Below are 12,931 nucleotides of genomic sequence, written 5' to 3' on the forward strand. Positions count from 1 at the left end.
TTTGTTGTTTTTTTTCTTCAATTTCTTCAATTTCAACCAATCACTGACACCTATTGAAGTAAAAAAAAGATATTCTGCGCCATATGAATATGTCCCTCGTTTAAGAAACAGCTTGGGTTTATTTACATTGCTGAAGAAAAAGGATCTTTTCGGTTTGAACGGCAGTTTTTAAAATATTTCCACGTAACTAAACACTTTTAAACTTCGTATACTGGTAGAATGTGTTTATAAAAAATCTTTCCTCTTGCTTATTGAGAAAATTCTATAGTTTGTAAATATTTGTTGTTGTTTTTTCTTCTTCAATTTCTGCAATTTCAACCAATCACTGACGTCTATTGAGGTAAAAAAAGACATTCTGTGCCATATGAATATGTCCCTCGTTTAAGAAACAGATTGGGTTTATTTACATTTGTGAAGAAAAAAGATACCCTCCCCCCACCCCTAACCCTAACCCTAACCCTAAAACAGATTGAAATGCAATAGATCGATACTAGGGTCATAATTATGGGTGACAATTTCATATGACACCGCTAGAAAAAACTTCTGTGTGTGTGTATATGTCTCTAAATAATCATACATTATATGGGTGATATTTTGAACTGTGACGTTTGATCTTATTCTCTGAGTGCTTCAATTCTGTGTATGTACAGCTATTTATCAGTTTGCTGACAAGTATTGGTAGTTTCCGACATCGTGTTGATGTGACATTTTCCATCAATAATAAGACTGTCTGAATTCCTGCCGACACGCGTAGGCTAGGATGTATATAATGAATTTTAATCTTCGTAAGTGGCTTTTGGCACAACATATAATAATAATGAAATTATTGTATACAGTGCTCAGGTGCACCACAACTTGTCAGAAAGTGCGTATAAAGCATATGCAGTAATGTACAAATATCTGGAAAGCGAATAATGTATGAGTCAGATACATGCTTGCTTGTGTGTATGGAGTGGAGAAAATCAGGTGTAGTGTTGGCGAATCTCAGGAAGCATGGAAGTTTTCAAGGAAGCAGTGCTCCGACAACCAACAACTGATGCCAGCAGCTTGTTCCATGCTTCAGCTTGTGTATGGAGGGGAGAAAATCAGGTGTAGTGTTGGCGAATCTCAGGAAGCATGGAAGTTTTCAAGGAAGCAGTGCTCCGACAACCAACAACTGATGCCGGCAGTTTGTTCCATGCTTCAGCAACTCTCAGCGTGAAAAAATGTTTCCTAAAGTCATGGAAGGAGCTGTGCTGTTTTCTGACTTTGTAAATATGCCCACGGGTGTTAGACGGGTGGGGCTTGATAGGTGCTCAGAGTTATTGTTTGTAAGATGGTTAATAATTTTATGGGTGTCTGCCAAGTCAGCTGCCAGACGTCGGAGTTTCAATGTGTCCATGGCCAGGGAAGAAGTAAGGCGTTGGAGAATATGGCAAATGCCTAATGGACGGTATTCTCTTGGTTGCACGGCTTGCAGACGATTAATATCCTGGGCAAGATAGGGGTTCCAGACCGGTGATGCAAATTCCAGGTGAGGTCTTACCATGGCTATATAAAGCCGCAGATATATAGCCAGAGAGCGGCTCACAAAGGACTTGGTGAGTGATGCCAAGACACCCTCAGCCTTCTTGGTAATTTTAGCGATGCGTTTTGTCCAACGCAAATTGCTGTCGACAATAACACCCAGGTCACGTTGACACAGTGTCAAAGTAGATCACCTGTAAAGTAGGTCATCAAATAATATTTAGACGCAATACAAAGTGAAACTGTACAAAGCCCTAAGAGGATATTTGAACGAAGAGTCATTACACTCGCAATATTGTAAACAATCTTCCATGTTTTACATTGTATTTCTTGTGTGAGATATTACGTTGGTGTGTGCATCTGTGTCTTTTGTGTTTATGAATGCATGTACCCACGTCCCACGTAAATTCAACCGAGGTGATTCACAAAATGAAAGTGAAATCTTACCTAAGCTACATTCATCGTATGGTTCATAATAGTTGGAAAACTTGACGAGGCGTAGGAGTGGCTGTGTGGTAAGTAGCTTGCTTACGAACCACATGGTTCCGGGTTCAGTCCCACTGCGTGGCACCTTGGGCAGGTATCTTCTACTATAGCCTCGGGCCAACCAAAGCCTTGTGAGTGGATTTGGTAGACGGAAGCTGAAGAAGCCTTTCGTATATATGTATGTATATATATATATATATATATATATATTATATACATATATATATATTATATATATATATATAATATTATATAATATATATATATATATATATATATATATATACATTATATATTCTTTTTTTTTTTCTTTTACTTTTACTTGTTTCAGTCATTTGACTGTGGCCATGCTGGAGCACCGCCTTTAGTCGAGCAACTCGACCCTGGGACTTATTCTTTTGTAAGCCCAGTACTTATTCTATCGGTCTCTTTTGCCGAACCGCTAAGTGACGGGGATATTATATATATACAAACATATATATTATATATATATATATATATGTATATATATATATATATATATATATATATATATATATGTTATATATATTATATATATATAATATATATATATATATATATATATATATATATGTATGTGTATGTGTTTGTGTGTCTGTGATTGTCCCCCCCCCAACATCGCTTGACAACCGATGCTGGTGTTTTACGTCCCCGTAACTTAGCGGCTCGGCAAAAAAAGAGACGATAGATAAGTACTGGGCTTACATAAGAATAAGTCCTGGGGTCGATTTGATCGACTAAAAGGCGGTGCTCCAGCATGGCCGCAGTCAAAATGACTGAAAAAAGTAAAAGAGTAAATTAGATATTGAATTCTTTTGTCTACACAATATTACTTCCTTTTCCGAGAATAACATATTTTGTAGATTTTCGTCGAAATGTACAAGTAAACACATGCATAGGTACATATAAACATGTATGTATATATAGGAGTGAATACACACACACACACACACACGCATATGTACACTACCGTCAGAAATTAATTAGCACCCTTGATTTGCTCTTCACTCAAGGTATGTGCTGTCACCTAGTGGCCATATCTCGAACTATTGCTTTGTTGCGAGTTCACTGTTGCGCAGAACGATGACGTAACTTTGTTTGCAGAGCAGTTTGAGAGTCTACAGCCTTATGATGTTGACATAGCAGTGCAACAACAACTTGGAGTGCGGATGCAGACAAATCTTCCTTTGTTGAATAGATATAGGTAGCGCCTCGCAAGGACCGAAATCACACCATACTAAGTTTTCTCATTGTGTAAGACGTTTTGAACAGCTCATAGGTTAATTGATTTAACCTATTTAATGTAGAAATTTGAGAAGTGCTAATTAATTTCTGACGCAAGTGTATATATAAATATATGTCCTTATTCTATCAGTCCCTTTTTGCCGAACCGCTAGGTTGCGGTAACATAAAAACCAACAGCAGTCGTCAAGCGGTGAGGTGGAAAGAAACACAGATACAAAGACACACACATAGAAATCTATATATACGACGGGCTTCTTTCAGTTTCCGTCTACTAAATCCACCCATGAAGCTTTTGTTGGGACGGGGCTAAGGAGGCTCATGGCCTAGTGGTTAGAGCAGCGGACTCACGGTCGAGGGATCGCGGGTTCGAATCTCAGACCGGGCGATGTGTGTGTTTATGAGCGAAAACACCTAAGCTCCACGCGGTTCCGGCAGAAGGTAATGGCGAACTTCTGCTGACTCTTTCGCCACAAATTCCCCTCACTCTTTCTTCCTGCATCTTGTGGAGGCACATGGCCTATGGTTAAGCAGCGGACTCACGGTCGAGGGATCGCTGGTTCGAATCTCAGACTGGGCGATATGTGTGTTTATGATCGAAACACCTAAGCTCCATGCGGCTCTGGTAGAAGTAATGGCGAACTTCTGCTGACTCTTTCGCCACAAATTCCCCTCACCCTTTCTTCTTCTGCATCTTGTGGAGGCACATGGCCTAGTGGTTAGAGTAGCGGACTCACAGTCGAGGGATCGCTGGTTCGAATCTCAGACTGGGCGATATGTGTGTTTATGATCGAAACACTTAAGCTCCATGCGGCTCTGGCAGAAGGTACTTTCGCCACAACTTTCTCTCTCTCTTTCCCCCTGCATCTTGCAGCTCACCTGCGACAGACCGGCGTCTCGTCCAGGTGGGGAACCTATACGTCAAGGAAACCGGGAAACTGGCCCGAATGAGACAAGCGTGGCTCAAGAAGGAACAAACAATATGTGTGTGTGTGTGTGTGTGTGTGTGTGTGTGTGTGTGTATGTGTGTGTGTGTGTGGAGGCATGAGGCCTAGTGGTTAGAGCAGCGGGCTCGCAGTCAAGGGATCGCGGGTTCGAATCTCAGACCGGGCGATGTGTGTGTTTATGAGCGAAACACCTAAGCTCCACGCGGCTCCGACAGAAGGTAATGGCAAAACTTCTGCTGTACTTACTTATTTTAAGCCAGGTACTTATTCTATCGGTTACTTTGGCTGAACTGCTAAGTTTCAGGGATATAAGCACACCACAGCCAATTGTCAAATACAGACACACACACACACACACACACCACACACACACACACACACACACACACACACACAAGAGCAGGTTGGTGACTGATAAGAGGAAGGTAGGGGGGATGTTGTTCTTTTGTTGGTTTGATTATATGATAAAAATATATAGTAGTCACATTGACACCACGACCCCCTCCCTTCGTCTTATATATTACCATCCCTCTACCACCATTCACCGATCCTCTCTCAGTATTTTAAACTTCTACCTGTAATAGATGTAATAGAAAGCCTACCTTTGTATAAAGTCAAGGTAAAATTTCATTCAAAGCAGAAACTTATGATCGACGGAGCAATAAATCAGGACACCTGAGAAGCCGAGCTAACACGAAGTAGCAGGTAAGAAACTTCAGCGTACCTCTAAATGTGTGCCCACCCCAAATTGTCCGAATTTTTCTGAAATTCCTTTTCTCACCCACAGAAAAATTCTTCCACAACAAATTTCGATATAATTGCAATCTACACCACCTGAAGCGTGTTTATAGAAAATTTCATTAAAAAAAAAGCTGGATCTTTTCGGTTTGGACGGCAGTTTTTTAAAATAATTTCCACGTAACTAAACACTTTTAAACTTCGTATACTGGTAGAATGTGTTTATAAAACATCTTTTTCTCTTGGCTTTATTGAGAAAATTCTATAGTTTGTAAGATATTTGTTGTTTTTTCTTCAATTTCTGTAATTTCATCCAATCAATGGCATCTATTGGGGTAAAAACATTCTGTGCCGTATGAATATGTTCGGTTTGAACGGCATTTTTTAAAAATAATTTCCACGTAACTAAAAAATTTTAAACTTCGTATACTGGTAGAATGTGTTTGTAAAACATCTTTTTCTCTTGGCTTTATTGAGAAAATTCTATAGTTTGTAAGATATTTGTTGTTTTTTCTTCAATTTCTGCAATTTCATCCAATCAATGGCATCTATTGGGGTAAAAACATTCTGTGCCATATGAATATGTCCCTCGTTTAAGAAACAGGGATCTTTTCAGTTTGAACGGCAGTTTTTAAAAATAATTTTCAGAATAAGTACCTGGCTTAAGATAAATAAGTACTGGTGTCAATTAATTCGACTTAAGATTCAGATCTTTTCGGTTTGAACGGCAGTTTTTTAAAATAATTTCCACGTAACTAAAAACTTTTAAACTTCGTATACTGGTAGAATGTGTTTGTAAAACATCTTTTTCTCTTGGCTTTATTGAGAAAATTCTATAGTTTGTAAGATATTTGTTGATTTTTTTCTTCAATTTCTGCAATTTCAACCAATCAATGACGTCTATTGAGGTAAAAAAAAAACATTGTGTTGTATGAATATGTCCCTCGTTTAAGAAACAGATTGGGTTTATTTACATTTGTGAAGAAAAAAAAGATACCCTTCCCCCCATCCCTAACCCTAACCCTAAAACAGATTGAAAAGCAATACTAGGGTCATAATAAGGGTGATAATTTCATATGACACCGCTAGAAAAAAACTGCCGTTCAAACCGAAAAGATCCAAATATTCATTCTTCTGGGAGTTATGAGGAAACAAATTTATGGAGGTAGGAGAAGGGCACAACTGTGCGGGTTTGCTTTATATGTGTCACCCTGTATATACGGACATAGAAAATGGGTAATTTTTAATGGAATTTTCTCACCTTCTGATGTGTAGTTTCCGATTATATCGGATTTTATTGTGAAAAAGTCTTTGCCGAAGGTGAGGAAAAGGGTTTCGGAAAGTGCATGGGATTCGGTTTCGTTTCCTCATAACTTTTTGAAAAAGGCACAGTTTTTAATGAAATTTTCTATAAATACTTTTCTATGGTGGAGGTCGGGTGTAAGCATCCCTACTCTACCTTTTTTTTTGTTTTCTTTTTCCCAAAAAATTTCTTCAGAGGGCGAACCTTTGGTATATGTACTGGTGTAAGTACCAGAAGTAGCGGATATATTTTTAAAAAGTGTTTTTTTTTTATATATATGGAGGGTTAGGGATAGGGTTAGGTGTGGGAGAAAAGGGTTTCTTTTATCTTCAGAAATGTAAACAAAGTCACGTGTGTACCTATACCGAAGTATCGCCCTTCGGAGTCCTATGTTTTCTATGTCAAAATTTACGATTTTGCTTATAAAAAATGGCGGGAGGTGTTATATGACTTGCATAAAGCTGAAGGCCGCCGAATATAGTCACTAGTCATTGTCAATGTATGACCCAATTCAAAGAGTTTATAATTCACTAAACTTCTATCCATATAATATATAGGCGTAGGTGTGGCTGTGTGGTAAGTAGCTTGCTAACCAACCACATGGCTCCGGGTTCAGTCCCACTACATGGCATCTTGGGCAAGTGTCTTCTACTATAGCCTCAGGCTGACCAAAGCCTTGTGAGTGGATTTGGTAGACGGAAACTGAAAGAAGCCCGTCGTATATATATATATATATAATATATATATATATATATATATATATAATATATATATATATATATATATTATATATATATATATATATATATAGACAGGAAAGAAAGGAGTCATGGAGGTGTTGCTATGTACATCCGTGAGGACCTCACACCCCAGGTCCTCTTGTCATACTCAAACTCGGTGTGTGACACACTAATTGTACATATTAAGCAACTTGATGTAGTTGTGTGTGCTACATATCGCCCTCCAGATGCCCCAAGCCATGTGGGCAAGTTTGAAGACTGCCTTATAAAATAGAAGAAATTCTAACCACATTAGAACAACACATAGGTGTGCTTCTTATGGGAGACTTCAATCTGCCCAATGTCAGATGGCCCGAGGGCCTTTCTCTCCCAGGAATGACAAGATGTGAACGAGGACAGGCGAGGTCCCTCCTGAACCTCATCACACCCTGTACATGGAGCAGGTAATACTCCAACCAACCAGGGCAGGTAACACACTGGATCTCTGCTTCACAAATGACATGGATCTCATCCATAATGTGAAAGTGACACCGACACTACTCTCGGATCACACATGATAGAGCTGACCATGTACGGGCCAAAAGAGAGCACGGACATGCAGCCTACAAGAAACCCTCAAAATCTTTCCAGCTTGAACTACCATAAGGCAAACTGTAAACAAATTGAGAAAGAGATCCTCAAACAAAACTGGCCTAAATGTCTCTCCTCGCCAGACATCGACGTGAAACTTCAACAATTCATGTCTGTAATGCAAGCCATATGCTACAAATGTGTCCCAGAGAGAAAGGCCACTGTACACAAGAACAAAATCCCCAGAGAGAGGAAAATTTTAATGAGACGGCGTACGAAATTTTCAATCGCCTAAACAAACAGATTGAAAGCAGTGAAAAGTCCCGCCTAAAAATAAAACTGTTGGAAATCGAAAATGTCTGCAACTCTCCCATGAAAAGAAAGAGCAGACAAAGAAGCCTGGGCTATAGAAAACATAAAATCTAACCCCAGAGCTTTCTACAGGTATGCCAAAGAAACAGCTACAGTGCACTGTAGAATAGGGCCACTCCTCGAAAAGGATGGCACACTTACAGGAAAACCAATGAGGGTAAGTGAAATACTGAATGAGCAATTCAAGAGTGTTTTCACTCCACCCCTTGGGCATCTCCAAATCACCAATCCAACTGACTTTTTTACCACTGCAGATATAAAATCAGAGGCGGCGACGATAGATTACATCGATATAAAGGAAGACGATGTAACCAAGGCTATAGATGAAATGAAAACAGACTCAGCTACTGGCCCCGATTCCCGGCAATCCTCCTAAAAGCATGTAAGAGAGTCCTAGCAAGACCACTGCAGTTCCTCTTTCAGAGCTTCCTTGCAGCTGGCAAACTTCCAGGAAAACTGAAGGAAGGTAAAATATGCCCCATTCATAAAGGAGGTAGCAGAGTGGAAGCCAAGAACTATAGACCTATCTCTCTGACCTCACACATCAGCAAGGTCATGGAACGAATAGTCAGAAGGAAGCTGATCACCTTCCTTGAAGAGAATGACTTGCTGCCCGACACCCAACATGGTTTCCGACCAGGGAGAAGCTGTTTAACTCAGCTCCTACAACACTATGACTGGGTGCTGAAACGGCTGCTCAACCACTCAAATGTGGAAGTGATATATCTCGACTTTGCAAAGGCCTTTGATAAAGTCGATCATGGAATGATATGTCACAAACTGCGTGATCTCAACATAGTTGGAAAACTGGGAGAATGGCTTCATGACTTCTGAAGGATAGAAGTCAGGTGGTAGTAGCCAATGGGGCCACCTCCATTAACACACAAATAGTGAGCGGTGTTCCGCAGGGCACTGTTCTGGGACCACTACTGTTCATAATGGCCCTCTCAGACATGCCCTCAGCCATGCAGAGAGCCACGATCACAAGTTATGCAGACGATACAAAAGTTTCACAGGCAATACAGAACCCTGAGGACACTAAACACCTGCAATGTGAGCTGGACGAAATATACAAGTGGGCTAAAAACAATAGCATGCAGTTCAATGCTGGAAAGTTTCAAGCTTTATACTATCAGCATGCAAAACTGAATGCAATACCCAATGAATACACTGGACCCGGAGGGATTGCAATCCCAGAGGCACAATCAGTGCGTGACCTGGGTATTCACATGAGTGATGACGCGACCTTTCATGTACATGTTGCTAAACTGACAATGAAATGTAGACGGCTGGCTGGATGGATTCTTAGAACCTTGAGAACAAGAGAACAAGAAACCATGATGGTCCTCTGGAAGACCTTGTCCTAAGCCACTTTGACTATTGCTCTCAGCTATAGTCACCATCCAGTGTCAAGTTGATCACAGAACTTGAGGCGATCCAACGAAGCTACACAAAGAAGATAGCCTCTATGCAGAATGTAAGCTACTGGGAAAGACTCAAGAGATTAAAATTATATTCCCTGGAGCGTAGGCGGGAAAGATATGCCATAATATACATCTGGAAGATCCTGGAGGGAAGTGTCCTGAACTTTGGCATCGAGAGTTACGCAAATGCCAGAACTGGGCGCCACTGCGTGGTGCCTAGGACTCCAAACCTGCCATCAAGATGTAGGACAAGATTCTGTGATAGCCTGGGCTTCCGAGGCCCACAGCTCTTCAATATCCTCCCGAGAACCTGAGAGACCTGCATGGGGTGGATACAGATGTCTTTAAAATGAAGCTGGATCTCTTCCTGTCAGGTGTCCCAGATGAACCAACTTCACGGCAGGAGGGGCAGATGAGGGCAGCTGCATCGAACTCTCTCATGCACCAAATAGCAGTTGCTAGAAAGCCTCCATGAGGTGAAACCAGGTAGCAACACCAAATGGCGGTGCCCCAGCATGGCCACAGCTCATAAGCTGAAACTAGAATCAATCAATCAATCAATCAATCAATATATTATTATTATTTGAGGGAATATAAATCCAAAGTTACAGGGGGAAAAAATGCAATTTAGAAATACTAAATCAAATTTCACACAATATAATATATATATATAACTAAAAAAAAAACCTTTTATCAATTCAAAATGAACAATTAAATTACACCATCTAGAAAATTACATATTTTAATTTTATATTTCTATTATATTTAATTTTCTAGATGTTGTAATTTAATTTTTCATTATATATATATATATATATATATATAATATATATATATATATATATATATATATATGTGTGTGTGTGTGTGTGTATATATGTGTCTATATGTATGTATGTATATATGTATGTATGTATGTATGTATGTATTTATGTATGTATGTATTATGTATGTATATATGTGTGTGTATATGTTTCTGTGTCTGTGTTTGGCCCCCTAGCATCGCTTGACAACCGATGCTGGTGTGTTTACGTCCCCGTAACTTAGCGGTTCGGCAAAAGAGACCGATGGAACAAGATTTAGGCTTACGAAAAATAAGTCCTGGGGTCGATTTGCTCGACTGAAGGCGGTGCTCCAGCATGGCCACAAGTAAAAGAGTAAAGAGTAAAGAGAGTAACTAAATTTGAAATATCGGTTTCAACCTTTGTCACTAGACCAGCAAAGTTCGGGGGCGAGGTAAGTTCATTAAATCGACCCCAGTACGCAACTGGTACTTAGTTTATTGACCCTGATAGGATGAACGGCGAAGTCGACCTCAGCGGAAATGTCGTTAAGCTAACGATGGCAAAAATTCTAACAATTTTCTGAAAGTAAATTTTTTAAATTTCTGATACCAGTTATACTCTGGGCGTAAGCTCTCATGTTTCAAAAATGTTTTACAGGTCATGGACGTTCACATGTTGTTCTTCTGTGTGTTTGCGTTGTGTTTTTGTAAGTTTTCTTTTGTTTTTATTTGTTTTATTTTTGTTTGTTTAAATTTCTTTTTTTTTTTTTTTTTTTGCTGACATTTATTTTATTTTTCTAGAAATAATCGCGTCACATATCATTTAAATCACCATCATCATCATCATCACCACCAGCACCACCAGCACCATCATCATCATCACCACCATCATCATCACCACCATCATCATCATCATCATCATCATCATCACCATCACCATCATCATCATCATCATCATCATCATCATCATCATCATCATCATCATCATCATCATCATCATCATCACCACCATCATCATCATCATCATCATCATCATCATCATCATCATCATCATCATCATCATCATCACATCACCACCATCATCATCATCATCACCACCATCATCACCACCATCATCATCATCACCACCATCATCATCATCATCACCATCATCATCATCATCACCACCACCAGTACTACCACCAGCACTAGCACCACCATCATCATCATCACCACCACCACCATCATCATCATCATCATCATCACCACCACAACCACCACCATCATCATCATCACCACCAGCACCACCACCGCCACTACAACCAGCACTACCACCGCTATCATCATCACCATCATCATCATCATCACCACCAGCACCACCACAAGCACCAGCACCACCATCACTACCACCACCAGCACTACCACCACCACCATCATCACCACCACCATGAACCCGGAACCTTGTGGTTGGTAAGCAAGCTACTTACCACACAGCCACGTTGAATCCTTTGAAGGGGATCCAAAATGTGTGCTGTGGGAGTCGCAGGAATATTTGGCAGTCCCAAAACACTTAGGAATCAGCAGGTTCTGAGGACCCAGGATTTTGTTAGGGGTCTGTTATGTCATTGCATGACCAACCAGTATTGGTGTGTGTGTGTAGGTGTGTCCTTGTCTTGAACAAGTGCTGGTGGTGGTGGTGGTGATGATGATGATGGTGGTGGTGCTAGTGCTGGTGGTAGTGCTGGTGGTGGTACTGGTGGTGGTGGTGGTGGTGGTAGTGGTGGTGGTGGTGGTGGTGGTGTTGTTGGTGGTGGTGGTGGTGGTAGTGATGGTGGTGGTGATGGTGGTGGTGGTAGTGATGGTGGTGGTACTGGTGGTGGTGGTGGTGGTGGTAGTGGTGGTGGTGGTGGTGGTGGTGGTAGTGGTGGTGGTGGTGATGATGATGATGATGATGATGGTGGTGGTAGTGCTGGTGGTAGTGCTGGTGGTGGTGATGATGATGATGATGATGATGATGGTGGTGGTACTGGTGGTGGTGGTGGTGGTGGTAGTGGTGGTGGTGGTGGTGGTGGTGTTGGTAGTGGTGGTGGTGGTGGTAGTGATGGTGGTGGTGATGGTGGTGGTGGTAGTGATGGTGGTGGTGGTGGTGGTGGTGGTGGTTGTGGTGGTGGTGGTGGTAGTGCTGGTGGTAGTGCTGGTGGTGGTGCTGGTGGTGGTGCTGGTGCTGGTGGTGGTGGTGGTGATGATGATGATGATGATGATGGTAGTGGTAGTGGTGGTGATGGTGGTGCTGGTGGTGGTGGTGGTGGTGGTGGTGGTGGTGATGATGATGATGGTGGTGGTGGTGATGATGATGATGGTGGTGGTAGTGCTGGTGGTGGTGCTGGTGGTGATGATGATGATGATGATGATGATGGTGGTGGTAGTAGTGCTGGTGGTTGTGGTGATGGTGGTGATGATGATGATGATGATGGTGGTGGTAGTGCAGGTGGTGGTGGTGCTGGTGGAGATTTAAGACATGAGAGTCACAAGGGAGTATCACCATCATGCTAGTGTTGTCTTTCGTTTCTGTTCTCCCAAGAAAGTATGTCCGATCAAGCGGAAATATTACCTTACCTGGAAACAGGTGAGGGTTAGCAACAGGAAAGGCATCCAGCCGCAGAAAACCTGCCTCGATATGAATTCCCTGTCTGACCCATGAGAGTGGATGTTAAAACAAAGATGCTGATGCTGATAACAGTGGAAGTATTGACCCTTTGGCTGTCAAATGGAAGCACTCCGTCGGTTACGACGACGAGGGTTCCGGTTGATCCGAATCA

General features: G+C 41.3%; 1 protein-coding gene across 2 annotated transcripts in view; it reads left to right on the forward strand.

The window, feature by feature from the left end:
- LOC115225372 overlaps window positions 1-12,931 on the forward strand; it is a 52,055-nt gene that overhangs the window by 27,029 nt on the left and 12,095 nt on the right. Inside the window, exons 2-4 of one of the 2 annotated variants that reach the window (XM_036514098.1) lie at window positions 4,824-4,894; window positions 5,065-5,075; window positions 10,787-10,840. In XM_036514098.1, coding sequence (XP_036369991.1) covers window positions 10,795-10,840 — 46 coding nt within the window. In that variant the 5' untranslated portion in view covers window positions 4,824-4,894; window positions 5,065-5,075; window positions 10,787-10,794. Of the gene's footprint in view, window positions 1-4,817; window positions 4,908-5,064; window positions 5,076-10,786; window positions 10,841-12,931 lie in introns of those variants that run through there. The other variant, XM_029796323.2, reaches the window with a different exon arrangement.

This window comes from Octopus sinensis, linkage group LG27, assembly GCF_006345805.1.
Source record: "Octopus sinensis linkage group LG27, ASM634580v1, whole genome shotgun sequence".
In the NCBI taxonomy this organism is placed as follows: domain Eukaryota; kingdom Metazoa; phylum Mollusca; class Cephalopoda; order Octopoda; family Octopodidae; genus Octopus; species Octopus sinensis.